The following is a 21,342-nucleotide window of genomic DNA, read 5'->3' on the forward strand; positions in this document are numbered from 1 at the left end:
AACCACAGTAGCACATGTCAAACATTCAACAGCGATGCATGCTAATTGATCAACGTAATTGATTGAAATGTGTCTGTATCATGTAGGCTACTGTTTATGCATGCTAGCATGTTATGGAATAGCTATAATATCAGTAGTATGCTAGCACGTCCTGTATTAAGGGGTTAATGCGGTAGCGTTATGCAGCTATTTATCTTGATACAGGTTATAACACATGAGCAGGTCTAAAATCGGATTCTTTTACTAAGGTAAAAGTCATAAACTCAGAGGTTATACAGCTTTTAACATACAGTGACATAGTCACATGTCATGGAACTGAAATGCATTACTGAAAATGAATATTGTATTCATGACCAAATGTTTCTTTTGCAGCATTTCCCACTGATATTAGTGAGGTTGAAATGTGGTTTAGCGTTCAGCACTGCTGACTTGACCTCGATGTGTTGGGCTAAACAGTAGCACTGCCTATGCCACTCACCGGCCCTCTCTTTCTTTCTGTGTGTCTTTCTCTCTCCTCTTGCCAATGCTACTCCAACCTACCCAACTCCCTACATACCTGCCCCCCTCCCCCCTCCTCCTCTTTCCCTCTTTCGTGGTTTTCAGATATGAAGCTAGACCGTGGTAAATAATCCCAGTCTTTGCCATCTCTATCTCCTTCCTGTCCAAGCTGTCCCTGTCTCTTCTTCCTTTCAGCTCACATTTTATGAAATTGGTTTTATCTTTTTGATCCATGTAGTCTATCTGCATTTCATTTCGCAGTCAAGGAAACAAAGGAAGAACCTTTTGGCCACTGCACAAATGTCCAGCCACTTATCAATACAGTTTGAAACAAGCATTGTTTATATCACAGAACTGGTAGAGCAATTTTTATGAAAAACAAAACGTACTGTTAGCTATTAAGTAGCATGCTGGCTAATTAGCAGCATGTTCGTAACAAGTAACAAGTCTTGTAGCTAGCTGGTGGGGGATTTGAAACAGTGGCTCAAAGGTGTGGTCTTCTCTTTTTCCTTGAGTGCCGTGTCACAGATCTACTGTAACTCCAGATACTCTTGACTGATGACCGATCACATTAAAAGGAAAGACTTCCTTTATGGCCTTCTTTCCCTGAACAGCTCTCAGCGAGTAAAAAAACCCCAAAGAGAACTGTTGACACAGCCTTGAAATGAATTTGCAGATTCACCCTGTAGCAGTTTTTTTCTCGAAGAAAAAAAAAAGATAAGCCAAACCAATATGCAAATGATTTCCCTCGAATAAAGACATAGTTTTGTGGAATCGGGACATACTGTAGATAGCCATTGAAGAACGTGAATCACCTGTAGAAACGTGCATCATGGACTAACTCCTAAAGTCGCTAATCCACACTGTAAAACGTGAATCAAAGAACCGACTTCTAAAGCAATTATGGCTATGTGTTTCATGGATCAGTCATTGTAGTCTATGTAACATGCTGCCATAAGCTAACAGTTGGTTCAATAACACTTTACTTGACTCCGGCGTCATAGGTTTGACAAGTGTCATAACAGTGCCGTAATGCAGCCATTAACGTATCATAAACATTAATGGTGGAGACAGCCATAACAAAGTCAACTTTTCATGACCATAAAATGTTTATATTACATTGACATCAGGTGTATGACTTGTCCATGACTGTCATGACACTGTTTTGACACTATTATGACACCATTATGTCATACATATGACGCAGACGTCAAGTAAAGTGTAACCGTTGGTTCTTTGCTTAACTTTTTACAATGACAATTTACAATTCTTTGGAGTTCCTTTGACAATCACACACACTATGTGTATCATGTACACATTGTCACACATTAAAAATTCTTCTGACAGTTCTTCTATGCCTCACCAGTTTAACTGAATGTGTCATACTACTAGACTTATAATACATGTAAAATGTTTACATTAAAATATTTAAAATGTTATAGACAGGTCATCAGCTGGGAAAATTAGGCCTTTCGTCCTACCGCACTTTTCTCTGTGGATTACTGACCAAAAGGCCTATGGGAAGATATTAAAACATGGGGCCTCATCAATTTTTGCTCAGAATTCAATATGGCCGCCATTTTCCAAAATGACTTGTTTTCATGCATTATGACATTGTACTATAAGGTGATATTCATGAAAGATTAACTACTTCCAGCACTATTCTGTCCTATTTCCTTACATACATGTTTACAAAGGTTGACTAAACTAAAACAAATGAAAATAAAGTTGGCCACCTTGCAATATCCAAAGGAAAGTGCTGAAAATAATGATTGAAATGCACATAGAGAGTCTATGGCTGGGAAAATTAGGCCTATTGTCCTGTCAGGGTTTTCACGATGGATTGCAGACCAGAAGGCCTAATAAAAAAGATTAAAACTTGGGGCCATCTATGTCCTCCAAAATTCAACATTTTCTCTGTTTTTGTCCTATCTTCTTACAGACGTGAGTATAAAGGTTGTCTAGAAAAAGTCATAAATATATATATATATATCTTGCCACTTTGAAATATCCAAAGGAATGTTGTCAAATGATTGAATTTCACAAACACAGTGGACTGCTGAAAAAAGGCATATTGTCCTGCCAAACTGTGTGTGTGTGGGGGGGGAAGAATGAGTCAGGGGGGTGAGCGTGGGGGGCAGAATAGTGGGGGTGAGTGAGGGGTGGGGGGCAGAGTAGCATGGGGGGGATGAGTGAAGGTGTTGGGGGGCAGAAACGTGTGTGGGGGGGTGGGTGGGGCAGAATAGTGTGTGGGGGGGGATGAGTGAGGGGGTGGGGGAGGCAGAATAGTGCGTGGGGGAAAGACACTGTAGAGCAGGGGAAAGATAAGCGGGGGATACGCGCTGGCACACACGCACGCTCACCCTTGCTTTATGCAAAAAAATGTAGGCCTGAAAAACTTTTGGTCAGTAATCTAATGTGAAAAGTTTGGCAGGTCAATAGCCTTTTTTCAGCAGTCAACTGTGTATGTGTAATTCAATCATTTTCTGACAGCAATCCTTAGGATATTTCAAAGGGGCAAGATATATATTTACATCATTCTGTTGCCAACCTTTGTACTCACGTCTGTAGATAGGAGATAGGACAGAATATCATTGAAAATAGGTTGTATTTATTGATAATTATGGTCTTACAGTATTGAGAAAAATGTATGAAAATCTGTCATTCTGAAAAATAGAGAACATTTTTAATTTTGGAGCACATTTGAGATGGGAACCAGCTGGTGAATCTTTTTCAATAGGCCTTCTGGTCTGTAATCCACTGTGAAAACCCTGACAGGACAATAGGCCTAATTTTCCCAGCCATAGACTCTGTATGTGCATTTCAATCATAATTTTCAGCACTTTCCTTTGGATATTGCAAGGTGGCCAACTTTATTTTCATTTGTTTTAGTTTAGTCAATCTTTGTAAACATGTATGTAAGGAAATAGGACAGAATAGTGCTGAAAGTAGTTAATCGTTCATGAATATCACCTTATAGTACAATGTAATAATGCATGAAAACAGGTCATTTTGGAAAATGGCGGCCATATTGAATTCTGAGCAAAAATTGACGTGGCCCCATGTTTTAATTTATTCCCATAGGCTTTCTGGTCAGTAATCCACAGAGAAAAGTGCGGTAGGACGAAAGGCCTAATTTTCCCAGCTCATGACCTGTCTATTACTGCATGATCTCATTTTACATCACTTTGGTTAACATTTGTATTACATTTGTAATGCTTCAATAAAAGCAATAATACTATTTCTTTCCTCACATAGACCATACCTTAATAGAACTTTTCGTATCGAAGTCTTTTTTAACTGTGAAGTACCCTGTCTGCATGCTTGAATCATATTCCAATCTAATTGCTGTCCACATAGTAGGTATCTGATTGTCGATGTACAGTTTTACTAACCCTCTGTCTATTATAGGTTTTTTTTCCCTGAGCACATTTCAAAGTTTCCCTCCTGTCACTAACACTTTTCTCAATCTTCGACTTTCATTCCACCCCTGTAAGGACTTTTTTTTGTTATTCCTCCAAGAAAGATCATAATAATTCATCCTACTTATTTATGTTAACATCCACTTTATTCCTCCTAATGGACTGTGTAATTAATTGGTGATGTTTTCCTTCATTTCACTGGTCATGACTAAAGGAAGGCATGGGTCTCTGTGAGCTGTCAGCAGTTTAAAGCCATGAACATCGTTGGTGCCTTTCAGTCTCAGGAAGTGTTTTACAGTACACACACAAAAGAATTAGCGGTTTTCCCATTTCCAAGAATGAATTCCAGCCTCATTCTTATCTGTTACCTTTCACTTATGCCCAAATACTCCTTCTCCTACACTTTCCGAGATTTAAAATAAATTTAAAAATGTGTGTGGAGCGCAGTAGATCTGTTGTGCATGATCACGTGTCCGCCTGCATTAGTGTAGTGTAGTGTTGTGTGTGTGTTTGTGTGTGTGTCTGTATGTATCATTAATGTGTACAGTATGGCCTTTCATATCATCTTTTCTCCTCGTCTTCTTGTGGTCACGTCCAACGTATATCAGTGTCTGTATTGTGAAGCATATCTGAGGTCATCCCCAACAGTCCTCATCGCAGATGGCTCCTCAGGTTTTTTTTCTATGTCGTGTCCTGTCCGTGTACATTTGTCCATTTGTGAGATGTGCTGTGTGTTTCCCGGCGTCAGTCAGAGAGAGGGGCTCAGTGAGAGTTTTAGGGGGACCTGTCTGATGTGGACTCCCCTTTCGCTGCTCCCCGCCGCCCCCTTTGGGCTGGCCATGGTCAGAGAGACAGTCCCCTCGAAGGCCTTCATGCCCTGTCACTAACCAGCTAATTTCAGAGAGTGATGACTGACTGGGAGTGACTTATGTGTGTTCCTACTTACAACGTTTGTGTGTACTATCATATACAATGCAAGCGCACACATGTACTCGTATGAAGACAGTCAGGGTGATAGACTAACAGGGATTCTTGAGAGATGGGACAAAACGCGTTTTGAAAACCTGATTTTGAAAATGCAGAATATGTTGTTGATGGTTATATATTTGTGTAGATAAAGATCTGAAGTTTTCAGGCATGTAAAAATACAGGCTCCAGGTGAAAAGGCATTTTTAACAAATTAACATGTTTACTTTCACACCTAGATTTTCGTCAACTCCGTCAGACACAAGAAAGGTACATGATTAAATTATTATCATAGTCCAACAAGAATCTTTAGCTCTGATTTGTATTGTAATGATACTTAGTTACCTTGATGTTCAATAATATGTAATATATATATTTAAATTTTAATTTAAGACTGCTATTAACACAGAGAGTTCAAAAAATTGCCATTTTCAGACTTTATCTTTTATTTTGCAACCATGAGGAAAACACCTAAAGTGGTTAAAATACATGGTGGTATAGATCTAATGACCCTTTATTGCCTAAACAAAAAAAATGATAAAAGAATAAGCTTTTTCCCCAAAATATTACAAAAACACCTGTAAGTGCTGAGGAAAATCTTACGGAGTTGACAGAAAAACTGATGGAGTTGACAAACTGGTCTGATTTTTGGAGCCTATTTAGTGCAAAATGTTTTTTCACAGTTTATTTTGTAGTTTTGTTATATTCTTAAGCTTCTCTTTTTAAAAAGTGTATTTGTTTTGAATTAAACTTAAGTTTTAACTTTTTTGTTCATATATCGAAAAATAATGTAGTTCTATGCATTATACGCATATTAATATACATATAATATCCTAAAATAACTTTTCCTCTTGTTTCTACGTTTGAAAAGAATATCATATTAGCATATTGAGCAGTTTTTGGTGAATTTGTCAACTCCATAAGATTTTGGATGTCAACTCCATAAGAAAATCTTATGGAGTTGACTCTTATGGAGTTGACAAAACAACCCACTTTTCATAATAGCACATAAATAATTTGGTACATCAGCAGACGCTTAAGGACTTGCCAATAAAGTTATTCTAAGCTTTTATTATACAAAATACTGAAATAACTTTTCAGTATTTTTATGCATTATGATGTTGACATATTATGGTTGTGACATAGTTGATCTTCCCAAAGATGCATTGATAAAATCAAATATTAAATGTGACCTTAACAGAACAGTGTCTCCATGGCATGTATACCAAACAGGAAGTAGTACCAGGCTGCTTAGAGTATGAGCTGACCACAATAATGGTGGATTTTTTTGTATTTTAAAAAAATCTTATAGTTTTAACTAAAAGTCCGGACACATGTTCAATAGTTTAAAAAGTTGATAAAAAGGTTTATAAAACATTGTACATACATGTAGTTTGATTAATTATCCAAAATACTTGATGACAGTAGCTATGATGTTTGTTATATTTCATTTTAACCAATTATTATGGTATTGTCAAATTCTAAATCTTGCTTTCGGACATGGGGTTTTGAAGGTACTGATCAAAGAAGGTGGATCTAACAAGAAGCGTCATTTTGTTTCTTTTCCGGTATCCACTTTATGTCGGGTGAACGCCCCTTTAGGAGACCTTCGGTTAGGAGACCTTCGGAGTCCTGAGGTTGAGAATAAATGAAGTCCCCTTAGCGCTGTAGATGGCGGTAGCGCACGTCTTGTGCAAACACCTCAAAAAGAGAAGAAGAAGGAGGGGACAACGACACCTTAGGAGACCCAACTTGAGCACGCGCTTTTGCATTGAGTGGGCGTGTTTTGCGTTATCTTTCTCTTATCCAGTATTTTTGTACTGATGACACACTGCAACGTGTAAAATAAAAAAAATAAAACTATATAAATATGAAATCCCATTTTAGTGTACACAACTACTTCTTCTATCATTCCAGCTAATTTTGTTGCATTTTTAATTACATTTTAAGCACAAACATGAGTTTTATCACCCGGACATGATTTGTCCCATCTCTCAAGAATCCCTGCTAAGCAATCATATATTGAAGACTGCATTTTACTAATACATGCACACTACAAGAAAACAGTGCCACCCTCAATGTGAGATATGCACACTGCATATTGTATTAAAGTCATCAGTGCAATACATCTCCACTCCTCACAGTAAGCTTGGTTTGTGAAATCAGGCCCAATTGATGATCTGTGTACGCATATGTATTATGATGAGACACACAGAGATACAGTGAAGCCACAGCTTGGTGAACATCGAAGGTCATTGCCTGTTGTTGTGTTGTGTGCACCTGTGCTCAGATGAAAAAGTGATGGCGGACGCGGAGTTCACCTGCGACCTTTTCCGTTTTTGCCAGCTGCTCTGTGAGGGGCACAATAACGGTAAGCAAACCTAACTACTGTAAAATGCTCTGGCAGAACAGTTGGTGTGTGTTTTTAAAACAGTGAAAGTGAAGTGTGCTAAAGTATGTCACGTCAAGTGTCAAGTCAAGTGTTTATGTCCTGTAGATCCATTTTTTTTGTATTGGTTATATCAATTTTTAAAAACTTGATTCTAACTTATTTGGATGGAAGAGGTCCCAGTTTGTTCTGCACACAGCAGCCATTCAGTAATTGTCGGTGATTTCCTTCATTTACTTTCTCATTCCAGATTTCCAGAACTATCTCCGTACCCAGACTGGTAGCACCACTACCATTAACATCATCATCTGCACTGTGGACTACCTGCTCAGACTGCAGGTGAGATCTGAGATCTTATCTTAACTATTTTTAAAATATGTATTCCTTGGCTTTTTGCCTTTATTATGCCAGTGATAGTAAAGAGTGATACAGAAAATGAGTGGGAGGGAGAGATGTGGTAGGATTGGGATGTGACCGGGGTCGGACTCGAACCTCTGTCCCCATGGGCATACAATTCCACCCATCGACGGGTGCACCAGTGCGCCACAACACAGCATCTTCATCCTGTTTTAAATCATTCATTCCTCAAGGTCACAAGTCCTAGTATTGGTTCAGTATCCAGTGCACTTTTCAGAAGCGTATTTGCTAACTACGGTAGCTACTTTGTTGGTTGCAATGCAATTTCCATTGGCAACTACCCAAGTTGCTAACAGCTAACAACTTTCCTTTCGAGAAATGCACCCCTGATTTGTTTGTTCTCCCTTAAGAGTCTTAAAACTTATTTTACCCACTTACTATACCCTGCCTTTGTCTCTCCTGCCATTCCTCTCCACTGCCCTCTGCAGGAGTCCATCAGTGACTTCTACTGGTACTACTCTGGCAAGGACATTATTGATGAGCCGGGCAAGAGGAACTTCTCCAAAGCAATGACAGTGGCCAAACAGGTTTTCAACACCTTGACAGAGTACATCCAGGTGAGTGAACAGTAGCAATCAATCAATCAACCATTCAATCAATCAATCAATCAAATTGGGAATTATAGTGTAAATCAGCTCATCACGCTTCACAAATGATAAAACAGTCAACCGACAAGACAAAGGCAAACCTATATGCAGAGAAGAGAAGAAATAGGTAAACTGACCAAATTCTTAATCATTTTTTTCAATTTGAAAGTCTGTGGACTAGGGGGAAATGTTTGGTCCACACAGATTAACCCATGACATCTGTAGAACTTTTTCGTGTATCATTATGTATCAACCTCCTCTGTGTTGTCTACTACCTCGTCCATCCAGGGTAATCATGATCAATGTTTAATTTTTTTATTTATTTTTTGTCCACTGTCTCCTCTTCATAGGGCCCATGCACTGGTAATCAGCAGTCCTTGGCTCACAGCAGGCTGTGGGATGCTGTGGTGGGCTTCCTCCATGTCTTCGCCCACATGATGATGAAGCTGGCCCAGGTAAAACGACATCCCACACACACACACACACACACACACACACACACACAACCTTGTTACTTGCATATGACATGGCAATAGCTCATTGCGCTCTGTATATACCGTAATCACCTTAAACCCACCCCGTTGTGCCATTGGAGCAACAATTGTCTTTAGGTCGAATGAAATTATTTTGATAATTTTGGCATGTCAGTTTCTCTTCTCTGCCCAGCTATCACAGGTATCGGTGCTAAGAGTAGCTTAGGGTAGGTAGTAAAGCTGAGGGAAACCCTTAAAGGGACACTCCACCCATTTTGCATTAGGCTTTCCATTGATAGACACCCAGTCATACTTTTGAATGGTCTTTCAAAAATCTCTCAATTCCCCCTGAGATTGGAGAAATCCACATTCATCTCTTAACACTTCCTATGTCAATGATGTAAAAATGGTCATTTTGCATCATCGACATAGGAAGTGTAAGAGAGGTGGATTTCTGTTGAGACTACAAGCCTTTTTCCCACCTTTTCAACCCCGCCCATAGGGGGTTGGACCTAATGCTCTAACAGACCTATCACAGATCAGTGTCCCAGTGCTTTTGAAATCACTGGCATTGAGGCTCCAGTAAGCAGTGTTGCCAGATTGGGATGTTTCCCACCCAATTGGGCTGCTTGGGATGGCCGTCTGCGGGTAAAAATGGCATTTTACAGGAAAACTCGCCCAATCTTTCCCATCGACATCAATAGAATTGGGCGGGATTTAGTGCTTCCAGGCGGGTTTTGAGCATTTTTTGGGCTGGAAATCATCAGCCTCATCTGGCAACACTGCCAGTAAGTCACTGGCATAGCTGGAAAGGAGAAGCTGGAGCACACTGCAGCTTAGTTTTCAAGACTTTATTTTGTGTACACACCCGACCAACGTTTCGGTGTTGCTACACCTTCTTCAGAGTCAAATGATAGCAAGAGAGAGACACACATTTCAGGACTTGACATGCACAGGTGATCCCACTTGGTTTGGCTAAATTGGTCTCATCTCATTGCAGGTAATTGACCCCACCCCCCAACACCAGGACAAGATTGCAGACAATTAGACAGAGAGGCTTTGTGGAAAGGCATTTTGGATTCATACTCTAAATTCAGTGGAGCCTCAGGGCATAAATGAGGAACACAATATGTCTTGCTCTCTGTAACAAATTGTTCCAGCATCGCGGCTGTGGTCTTCTAATAATTGTAGCTGTGGTTTTATTGACAATGTTCTTTGTGTATTGTTTTTTTCACTTTTTTATTTTGTTTTGGGAAGTTGGCAAGCTGTCTAATTGTCTACAATCTTGTCCTGGTGTTGGGGGTGGGGTCAATTACCTGCAATGAGATCAGACCAATTTAGCCAAACCAAGTAGGATCACCTCTGAATGTCAAGTCTTGAAATGTGTGTCTCTCTCTTGCTATCATTTGACTCTGAAGAAGGTGTAGCAACACAGAAACGTTGGTCGCGTGTGTGCACAAAATAAAGTCTTGAAAACTAAGCTGCAATGTGCTCCAGCTTCTCCTTTCCAGTGATGTCTGTCCCACAGTGATGCACCTGCAAGCAGGGTTGCCAGATGAGGCTGATGATTTCCAGCCCAAAAAATGCTCAAAACCAGCCTAGAAGCTCAAAATCCCGCCCAATTCTATTGATTTCTATGGCTAAAATTGGGCGGGTTTTTCTGCTAAATGCCATTTTTACCCGCACACGACCATCCTAAGCAGCCCAATTGGGCGGGAAACAGCCCAATCTGGCAACACTGCCTGCAAGATGAGGGAGGGATGATGCATAGAGTCCCAAATAACTGGGTGTGGCCTGTGGAACTTGAGCATTGCAGTGCATTATGGGGATTGTTGTCACAAATCCACAAGCACTAAAAAGTCATTTTCTGCCTTTTCTTGGCCAAGAAGGCACCAAATTAGAAATGTATGTTACTATTCTACTATACATATGAGCCACTTTCAATACAATATTCATGTCTCCACCGGTGGAATGCCCCTTTATGCCCCGTGTACACAGGGTGCTACCTACACAACCCAGGTAACTGGGGTGGTTGAAGAAGTTTCACCATGAATTCATTTTATTCGCTCTGGACGCTGCACTGACATGTTTGATTCAGCTAATCACATAACGGTTCTGTCTTGACAGCCTGGGACATTCGTCGATATGAACGTTCCAATTGGTTTTCGCCAAGCCGCGTCATAGCAATTAGTTTTATGTTTCTAGCTGCATTTTACTGAACTAATACAGTAGTAAAATGGCTGGCTACCAACTACAAAGAGATGGCCTTTTCTTTGAACTTAACTAATTGTGAATAAATGGTTGCTTTATGGGCTGTAAATGCATGTCTTAATGCCTGTGTGCCAAATGTCTTAAGTATACACTTTTTTTAACTGTATATGATTTTATTGCTGGACCCTAGGAAGAATAGCTGGGTTTGTGCCCAGCTAATGAGTATCGTACTAACCTAAACTAAATTAAGCTAAACACATGTCTTAAGAGATGTATTACATTCATTATGTCTTGTTAAATCAAGTCATCCGTTTCTTTTGTTTCTGACACATAAAAGATAATGCATGACTTACTTTAAGCGTCTTAATTGAAAATATATTGGATAGGGTGGATGTTACACTTTTTGGTTGATTCATTTTAATATGCAAAATATTTTAACTTTACAGCTTTGCCTATGATTAGTATTACTAGTATTACTAAAACATGTTTTGTTATATTACTACAAGAGAGCAGTGAAAATACAGTATAATCACCTGGTACATTTCTTTCTTCATTAATGTGATAATTCACATTCAGTTCATTTTCCAGTAGCTGTAACATGCAAGAGAATAGACACAATGTTTAGATTCATTAAATTCATTCACACAAGTGTATACAGTGTAGATTCATTTAATTGTTTACTTATTTCAATGGGGAATCGGCATAATGTATCTGTCTGTGTATTAACATGTGTATATGTTAAAAACAGTCTTCTGAGTGATCTCAGCTTTGGAGTGTGAACTGACTTTCTCTGTGGTCTCTTCTGATGTGTGAAGGTGTCTAACCCACCTGTTTCTCCCTGTGAAAATGCATTTTTGTACCCCTCTCTTCCAATGAGAGCATGTCTCTAAAAGAGTTTAAGGAAATACATGCAAGTGAGAAAGTGCAGCTTGCTGGCTGCTGGCTGTGATTCATCTAAATAATGTGAAATAGAAAATGGTTTGGAGCAAAACTGGCTCACTGGTCACTCACAGCAGTAGTCAATATGCTAAAAATCTGCTGTTTGACAAGGGTACAGTGGAATATACGACCATTCATTAAAAACAATGAAAAGAGACATGTTGATACAAAAATGACATAAAAATGTTGGTGGATAACATTTTTATTCTTGATGTATAACCCTGCCAGATGCACCCTGATCCAGGACTACCAAATGTCGTAAGGCCCCATGTCTCACGTTTTGCCATCCTATCGAATATAGGGTAACACTTTACTTGACGCCTGTGTCATAAGCATGTCATTACAGTGTCATAATAGTGTCATGACACTGTCGTAGATATCATAAACATTATGTCCATGTCATACACATTTCATGACTGTTGGCCTTAAGTGACATTAGGTTATAGCAAAGACACGTCACATAACACGTAACACGTCACATTACACGAATGGCGATTTCCCACTGAAGAAGGGTGTTAGCCTGAAACGTCTGTGATGTGAGGCGATTAAAAAAGAAAAAAGAAATCTGAGGAGTGCTTCTTTATTCACTTATTTTTATGTTTATGACATGGACATAATGTTTATGACACGTGCATCACTGTGCTATGACACTATTATGACACTGTAATGACATGCTTATGACACCGGCGTCAAGTGAAGTGTTACCGAACGTAGTCCCTGCTTGTAGTATTTTCCCTTAAGAGCTTCCCTTTTTCTGTCATTTCTCTTCCCTTTTGTAGCTAGTATTTGGCAGTCTTCCTCATTTTATTCCGGCTGCATATATTTTTTTCTGGAGGGCACTGTTTTTTTCCATCAGATTTTGAGATTGTATAGATGTTTTGATTTTTGTCATCATCATTCTGTCATCAAAAATAGGTGAACAACATTTGGTCAGACAGTTTCTTTCTGTTTGTTGAAGAAACAGTACTTGAAAGGGCTAATGCAGTGCTCTCTAGTGGAAACCATCGTAGGGGTAAGATCTTTGCCATGACACTTCCTCAGAGCCCACATGCATCAGGATGAATTCATGAATTAGGGTGGTTGGGAAACTGTTCTCACAAATAACTTTTTTTACTTTCTATTTTCTTCTTCTTGGGCTGAGGATGTGTCACTAGGCTTCTGTATTGACAGCTGTTGCTTGCAGATCTTTGGGTTGATTGTATGTATTATCATCATGCTTATTAACGCTTAAACACTGGTCATGTGAGTTTAATTCAGCAGCTTTCAGCTCACCGCTTAATAAATGCACTGTGAAGAACAGCCACAGCACCTCCTCACATGTCTAACTAACCAAGATAAATACTGTTGCGCTGAGTGGTGTCAGTTTGCTAGTGATGGTATGCCCTTCTGTTGCCGAGATACTACCAGCTGGCACTGCGTGGTGGCCATGTGGGTGGCGATTTCATTTTGTGTCGTAGATGGGTAACATTTTTACAATAACGTCCTATTGACAGCTTTATAAACACTTTATAAATAATGAACTAATTATCAACAACATGTTTACAAATGTTTATAAATGGGCAAAAAATACTATGTTAACACAGCAGACACAGGGCAGTCGCAGAAGGTTGTCCTCCAAAGACCATATGGCATGAAACCACATAAAACTGCCACAGTACAAGTTGATTCCCACTCCACTGTGCAGTCATAGTTTGGTTATTACTCATTTGCAAACATTTGTAAATGCTTTGTTAAATGTTAATTGTTATTAAATGTTAATTAAGTGTTTATAAAGCTGTGAATAGGACGTTATTGTAAAGTGTTACCCGTAGATGTACAGTACAGTAGGTGAAGGTGCAGTTTGTTTTGTGCAGAGTCCTCCATCTTGAGGTGTTTGGGATTGCTTGTATATTTAGCCTACATTTACAGTTAGAGCTACTCGCCAGAAAGCTCTTAAACCATGAATCAAGGTGCATCAAATGTCCATTAACAAACTACAAAACATTACTTACTGAATTCTTGAATTTGTAGTTCTTGATTGATAATGCTGTCAAAGCAATAGCATGCACACTGCATCATGACGTTTTTGCAACAAGTTTTTTAAACCGAGTAGGGCCACTAAGTGAAAAGTCACCAATATGACCACCGTTCTTGTTGAATGTGGTGCTCTATCATTTGCGCCTCCCTTGCGATTTTCCTTTATTGCTCCGTATGTACGTATCTCTTAGTTTCACTTATCTTTTAGTATTTCTTAGTAACATCTTGTTGAAATTCTATATTTGTTATTCATAAACGCAAACCAAGGATCGTTTCTGGAGTAGAACACATTCAGAGGTAAGGTGATCACAGACTCACCAACGTCCTGAGGTTAGGCACTCTTACGTACTTCTGTGCCCACTTCAGACTCTGCTTTGAGTAGTTAGTGGTTTTGACTCCATCTGTATCCCAAAATTCAGTCATCCTGATAACAAAAGAAGGATGACTTCTTTTTGGAACTTAGAGCTGTCCAGAGATAAAAAAAAAACCTTCTTCTGATTCCCAAATCAGAATTAGAACTTAGAATAGAAATCAGAACTGAAGATGTGTCATATGCCTCTTTTCCACTGCCGGTTTTCTGGTAGGCCTTCAGCTCGACACAGCACGACTTGGCCGCCATTTTTGCTTTTCAAATATACACGACACAGCTCAATCGTAAGGCAAAAAGTGGCTGCCTGAGAGTCGCGCTGTGTTGAGCTGTAGGCCTTCCAGAAAACCGGCAATGGAAAAGAGGAGTGGATGACACGTTAGTGGAGTGGACGACACGTTAGTGGAGTGGATGACACGTCTTCAAGCTCCAAAAAGAAGTCCAGTTGCCCACCACAACTATTTTGACCCAGTGGACCTGGATGAATGAGAATCGTCACAGACACCGTCATCCTACTCTTACCTATGTTTCAAAATTTCACAATGAAAGACACATTCTAAGCATTACAATTAAGACAATGAAGTATTTGAGGTATCTGAGGCTGACGTTTGGCACAGCTCAAAGGGACTATGATTAGTCTGTGCCCTATACCACTGATCACACAGCTCCACCATCCTTCTTTGGGTAAAGCTCTTGCTGATTGCTCTTGGTCACTTTTAGACAGTATTATGCGAGTTCATGTGTAATTGCACACAGCTTTTATCAGTTCACTGACTGTGATATTGATTTTGTGGTCTGTACGTCTTTGTGCTTTTCTTTCAGGATTCAAGTCAAATTGGACTCCTGAAGGAGCTGCTTGATCTGCAGAAGGATATGGTGGTCATGCTCCTCTCACTTCTTGAGGGTATGTCTTCTCTTACTTCTCTTACGTCTACATCACAATACCATGTCATAGATGTATCTGTGAACACTCATTTCTGGTCATGTTAATCTTGTCTACCTCTCTGCAGAGTATATTTTTGCACATGTGTCTACCCAAACTCACAGAATATGTTTTAGCACAATTGCATTTTTATTTTTTCTTCCGTTTTTATTTTTCTCTTCCCTGATTATTACCTGTGTTATATGCGTCTTGAAGTGTCTATGTGGGCATTATGTGTGTTTATGTAAGCTGCTTGAATTTCCCCCCTGGGATCAATAAAGTTAGTCTACTCTAGTCTACGCTGTCATTTGCTGGTGCAGTGAAAGTGAAAGCCCAACTGAGAAACTCCCAACGGCCATTGTCATTGCGACACAGCACTCCACAGCACACAAGTAACACTGTACACTGCAGCACACAACGAAATTGCATTTATGTCTCACCCGTGCAAGGGGGCAGCCCACAATGATGCCCGAAAGGTAGCAGTGCGGCGGGACGGTGCGATGCTCAGGGTACCTCAGTCATGGCACTGGTTAATTACTCCCCCGGCAACCTTTGGGCTACAATTCTGACAATGTTTCACTAAGATGTGTAGTGAAGTCCATTTACTATAATACCCATTTTCTTGCTTTTCAGGAAACATTGTCAATGGCACAATTGCACGCCAGATGGTTGACATGTTGGTGGAGTCCTCCAGCAACGTGGAGATGATCCTCAAGTTCTTTGATATGTTCCTGAAGTTGAAGGACATTGTTGCCTCCGACGCCTTCTTAGACTATGTGACAGACCCCCGTGGTCTGATCTCCAAGAAGGACTTCTCCAAGGCCATGGACAGCCAAAAGCAGTACTCGCCATCAGAGATTCAGTTCCTGCTCTCCTGCTCGGAAGCTGACGAGAACGAGATGATAAACTTCGAGGAGTTTGCTGACCGCTACCAGGAGCCGGCTAAGGACATCGGGTTCAACATTGCCGTGTTGCTCACCAATCTGTCTGAGCATGTTCCCCACGACACCCGTCTGCAGAACTTCCTGGGGCAGGCCGAGAGCGTCCTGAACTACTTCCGTCCTTTCCTGGGCCGCATCGAGATCATGGGAGCCAGCAGGAAGATCGAGCGTATCTACTTTGAGATCAGTGAGGCGAACCGCAATCAGTGGGAGATGCCCCAGGTTCGAGAGTCCAAGCGGCAGTTCATCTTCGACGTCATCAATGAGGGCGATGAGTCCGAGAAGATGGAGCTCTTTGTCAACTTCTGTGAGGATACAATCTTTGAGATGAACATCGCCTCCCAGATTTCAGAGCCGGAGGGCGACGGAAACGGGGCTGAGGATGACGAAGACGAGGAAGAAGGTGGTTCCGGTGAGGGAGAGAGCGCGGAAGGGGAAGAAGGCAATGGAGAGGAGGCTCCCCCCGAGTCAAGCTCGGCCTTCGCCGACTTCATCAAGGGTGTGGTGAACTTCTTCAGCATGTTCACCTTCCGGAACTTGCGACGGCGTTACCGGAAACTCCGAAAAATGACCATCAAGGAGATGATTGTCGGCCTGGTCACGTTCGTCTGGACAATCTTCATAGGCATCCTGCACTTCATCTACAGCGTGTGCCGCGGGGTGTTCCAGCTCATCTTCCACTCGCTGTTTGGAGGCGGCCTGGTGGAGGGCGCTAAGAAGATCACGGTGACGGAGCTGCTAGCCAGCATGCCTGATCCCACGCAGGACGAGGTGCACGGCGACCTTCCTCCCGAACCTGGACGAGCACAAGAGGGAGTGGGCGGAGCTGAGGAGGACGCGGAAGAAGGAGCAGAGGAGGAGGAAGGAAAGGAGGACGATGGAGGAGGCAGACCTGGCTTTGATACACCTGGCGGACTCGGGGACATGGGAGAGACTGAAGCCGAGGAGCCACCAACTCCAGAAGGCACCCCATTGCTCAAGAGGAAACTTGTAAGAGTCCGTACAAAAAAACCCTTAGTCTTCAAAACAAAGTTTAGGATTTTATTTTCTGAGTCCATTTAGTTTTTTACATACACTTTAGATTTGAGGAATCCTGAAGTATATTTTGCGAGGCTCTCCAAAGGCAGTTTAATGTAATGGTGGTTTGAAGTTGATGTTGTGTCTTGCAGCTGGCCGCAGCTGAAGGTGAGGAAGGAGAGGGAGGAGAGGCAGAGGCAGAGGCCGAGCCAGAGGCTGCTGAGGAGGAAGCTCCCGTGGAACCCGAGAAATCTGAGTGAGTGTCCGAATGTTTTTGTTGTATCGTTTCACTTTCTACACTTTGTTCTTAAGTGTGGGTGCACATCCAAAGTATTTACTCACGTGGTAGACAATGTAATGGTATCAGTAATGATGTAATGGTGTGAGTGGGGAAATCACATGCAGCCAAACCATTTTTTTTCTCAATTGTCTGCCTTTTAAACTTGTTTTTCAATTCTTTATCATTTTACTTGAAGCAACAATGATGTTTTATACATATTTTTTTGGATTTTCCATTATCACCTGCAGTGCTGAAAATGGTGAGAAGGCTGCGAAGGAGGGCGAGGCAGAGGCGGCGGAGGCGGAGGCAGAGGCCCCTGAGGAGGAGAAGAAGGTCAAGGCCAAAGCCAAGAAGGGCAAAGAAGAAGAAGAAGCTGGTTTCGAACTCTGGAATGAACTGGAAATCCAAAGAATCAAATTCATGGTACTGTTGTTAAAAAAAATCGAATAACACAAGAGATTTGTTTTTAGTGTGTTAAACGTTTACATGAATTAAATGATACTCACCACGAGACCCACCCACGTTACATAAAACACAAAGATGACTTGGAGTCCAAACAGGATCAGAGTCCAAACAGAAATTTCCCCGTTTGAAAATTCCCTTACAAGACAGAAATAATATCTAACATAGTATATAAACCAATAAATGAAATAACAAACAGTTGTCCATCACAGTACCTATGATACACTGGACAAAAGCAGTTGCACAACTCATGTAAAAGTAAAAACAAATTAGTGTCCTATATTGCATTTGACATTTGTTTGCTCTTGTCCTTCACAGAATTACCTGTCAAGAAACTTCTACAACCTGCGCATGTTGGCTCTGTTCATCGCTTTCGCTATCAATTTCATCCTGCTCTTCTACAGGGTCAGTGTCAAACATATTTTTGCAAATTTAATGTATTATCCTTCTTTTTTGCATACTCTTTCATAGCACACTACTCAATCTTTTGTCAGACTATGATATAATCTACATATATTCTGTCATATTTTTCACCGCGCTGCAACAATTGGGGTAAATCATTTTGCATGACAAATAATTTCATGATCTATGTCGTACTGTATATGTGGGGTTTTTTGTGTATAAACACGGTCCTTTGAGGAGGGGCAAGACAATGGCAGCCTACCACGTGAGCTAATTTTTTGACCGACAGCGGTTTCCAACAATCAGAGGTTGAGTTATGCGCAGCCAGGGGAAAACAAATATTGAGAACCCATGTATATTGTTTTGATTGTGTCCTGCAGGTGTCAGACAGCCCACCAGGTGAGGAGGAGGAGTTTGAGGGCTCCGGCGTGTTTGAGGGTTCCGCCATGTTTGAAGGCTCTGGAGGTGAGGAGGAAGGAGGCTCGGGCATGGAGGACGGCGGCGAAGACGACGAGGACGAAGGGCCCGTGTACTTCTTCCTGGAGGAGAGCACGGGATACATGCAGCCCGTCATGTCCATGCTCTCCATCATCCACACCATCATCTCTTTCCTCTGCATCATCGGCTACAACTGCCTCAAGGTCAGAGATTAATACAAATACTTTCGATCTCAGCTGTAAAGGTCTTGTGTTGACTTTATTTGGACGATTCGGGCAGAGACAGGGTTGGGAAATAAACCAAGCTGGATTCGAACCTGGGTCCTCTTGGGCAGTGTTCCCCCTTGGTGGTTAGTGCGCTTTTTAGCGTCCTGCACCCCCTTGCTCTGAACTTTTGGCGAATTTTGATCAAGCAGTACAAATTTGTAATTTAAAGCTTACCATTGGTTTTTAATGTTTAGCTCCATAGATGGAAAACATGGAAAAATATGCAGGTTTTTACATTTTATGTACTATGTCTCATCCTGCGCAACACTTGCTACTTACTGTAGATCCCCTTGGTCATCTTCAAGAGGGAGAAGGAACTGGCCCGCAATGTGGAGTTTGATGGCCTCTACGTCACGGAACAGCCTGAGGATGATGACATCAAGGGCCAATGGGACAGACTGGTCCTGAATACACCGTAAGAGCTCACTATCTGTTGTTACAATTTAACAAATAACAAAAAAATTAGCATTTTTGCCCAACAGATGATATGAATGATATGATTTTTACTTTTTTTCTGACTTCTACTTCACAGGACATTCCCCAACAACTACTGGGACAAGTTTGTCAAAAGAAAGGTATATAATCTGTATGTTGCTATGTTTCTTTTTCTTGTGCATCCATCCCTAGCAGATAACAGGAATGTGGTCAGACGTACAGTACAGCAATAGACATTATTACATTGTATCTTATTTAATGTAACAGTTACAGGAAAATAAGGTGTGACCAAGCAAAAAATATTGCCATTGTGCTTAAATTGACTACTTTCTGTGTATATATGTAGGGGCATAATGAATCATTGTAAACGAAAGGGGACTATAATAAGTGCAGACTATAATAACAGTGTTTGTGTCTACTTCAAGGCTCTGGATAAATATGGCGACATCTACGGCAGAGAGAGAATTGCTGAGCTCCTCGGTATGGATCTGGCTTCCCTTGACGTCAGCACACAGCAGCTGGAGAAGAAGCCCGAACCAGATACTTCTTTTATCACCCGGTAATTCATTGAAATTATACACACAGTGGTTCATTACATTACATTGCATTTGGCAGACACTTTTTAACCAAAGCGACTTACAATGGAGGACATAATCATAGTCAACATCAGTAGCAGAGATAGGAAGTGCACAGGAAATATACAGAACAACAAGTGCAGATGCAAAGTAGGGTTAGTTGTTTTAAAAGTAAAGTACCGTAGAGTACACACACACACATCATGTCAAAGAGTCTGGCCTGGGACTAGGGCCGCTCAAGCAGTAGAGTAATAGTCACGAAAGAGGAGAGCCTTTACTTGCTTCTTTAAAGCTTCAAAGTTAATCTAATCTGTATCGCACTTGTGTCATTACTGTCATTATTGTCGTGTCATTGTTGATTCATCACATGTCAAAGACAATTTTCTGTGTTATGTGTAACAGACAATAAAGTTTTATCTTACCTCATCTTATCTTATCCTATCTTACTGTATCTTATCTTATCTCATAAGACTCAAAACTGAATGTTTTATCCTTTTTTCTATCAGCGTCATGTCCATTGACATCAAGTACCAGATCTGGAAGTTCGGTGTGGTCTTCACAGACAATGTGAGTGGAGAAATGTTCAAGAGCTGTGTGTGTGTGTGTGAGTGTGTGTGCTTGCACATGTGTGCATATGTCTGTGTATGCATGTTTGTACTGTATGTTATTCTTTTTTTGTGAGCCACTGGGTGATCTACATTAAATAATAATTAAGGTTAACAAAATGTTCAAATATTATATTCTTTATTTTATTTCAACAGACCTTCCAATATCTGGTGTGGTACATGGTGATGTCTATGCTTGGACACTACAACAACTTCTTCTTTGCCTGCCACCTGTTGGACATCGCCATGGGCGTCAAAACCCTGCGCACCATCCTGTCCTCTGTCACCCACAACGGCAAACAGGTACAGTACAGTCGCTTACTGCTTTTAAACCATGAAGGACCTGTAGTGCAGGACCCCAACTAGCATAATATGTTTTTGCACAATTGTTTTTATTTTTTCCCTTAATGACTATTACCTGTGTCTTGAAATGTCCAGGTGGTTATTATGTGTATTTATGTAAGCTACATGACACCATAATTTCACGCCTAGGATCAATAAAGTTACTCTTACTCTACTCTACTCTACTCTACTCTAGTTTACCTTAGTGCTTTTGGACCTGTAGGTTAGGTTTCAGGTTTTCTGAAAGCCTCTTTTTAAGCTGTACCTGTGGCAGTTACAGTAGTAGGTTATATGTCACTTGAACGTTATATGTTTGTAAGACTAATAGGTAGGGCACTCTCTATTGGTGTCTTCTGCTTTGAAAACGTCATG

The 21,342-nt window shown here is 40.8% G+C and overlaps 1 protein-coding gene across 2 annotated transcripts in view; it reads left to right on the forward strand.

Moving 5' to 3' along the window:
* Nucleotides 1-21,342, forward strand: part of ryr1b (ryanodine receptor 1b (skeletal)) — a 112,856-nt gene that overhangs the window by 87,457 nt on the left and 4,057 nt on the right. For both annotated transcript variants that reach the window (XM_063205390.1, XM_063205391.1), the window contains exons 85-99: nucleotides 7,177-7,257; nucleotides 7,526-7,614; nucleotides 8,121-8,249; nucleotides 8,630-8,734; nucleotides 15,108-15,189; nucleotides 15,841-17,138; nucleotides 17,318-17,421; nucleotides 17,694-17,868; nucleotides 18,226-18,312; nucleotides 18,690-18,950; nucleotides 19,298-19,428; nucleotides 19,546-19,588; nucleotides 19,874-20,007; nucleotides 20,530-20,590; nucleotides 20,785-20,931. In XM_063205390.1, coding sequence (XP_063061460.1) covers nucleotides 7,177-7,257; nucleotides 7,526-7,614; nucleotides 8,121-8,249; nucleotides 8,630-8,734; nucleotides 15,108-15,189; nucleotides 15,841-17,138; nucleotides 17,318-17,421; nucleotides 17,694-17,868; nucleotides 18,226-18,312; nucleotides 18,690-18,950; nucleotides 19,298-19,428; nucleotides 19,546-19,588; nucleotides 19,874-20,007; nucleotides 20,530-20,590; nucleotides 20,785-20,931 — 2,927 coding nt within the window. The remainder of the gene's footprint in view (nucleotides 1-7,176; nucleotides 7,258-7,525; nucleotides 7,615-8,120; nucleotides 8,250-8,629; nucleotides 8,735-15,107; nucleotides 15,190-15,840; nucleotides 17,139-17,317; nucleotides 17,422-17,693; nucleotides 17,869-18,225; nucleotides 18,313-18,689; nucleotides 18,951-19,297; nucleotides 19,429-19,545; nucleotides 19,589-19,873; nucleotides 20,008-20,529; nucleotides 20,591-20,784; nucleotides 20,932-21,342) is intronic.

This window comes from Engraulis encrasicolus, chromosome 8, assembly GCF_034702125.1.
Source record: "Engraulis encrasicolus isolate BLACKSEA-1 chromosome 8, IST_EnEncr_1.0, whole genome shotgun sequence".
In the NCBI taxonomy this organism is placed as follows: Eukaryota; Metazoa; Chordata; class Actinopteri; order Clupeiformes; family Engraulidae; genus Engraulis; species Engraulis encrasicolus.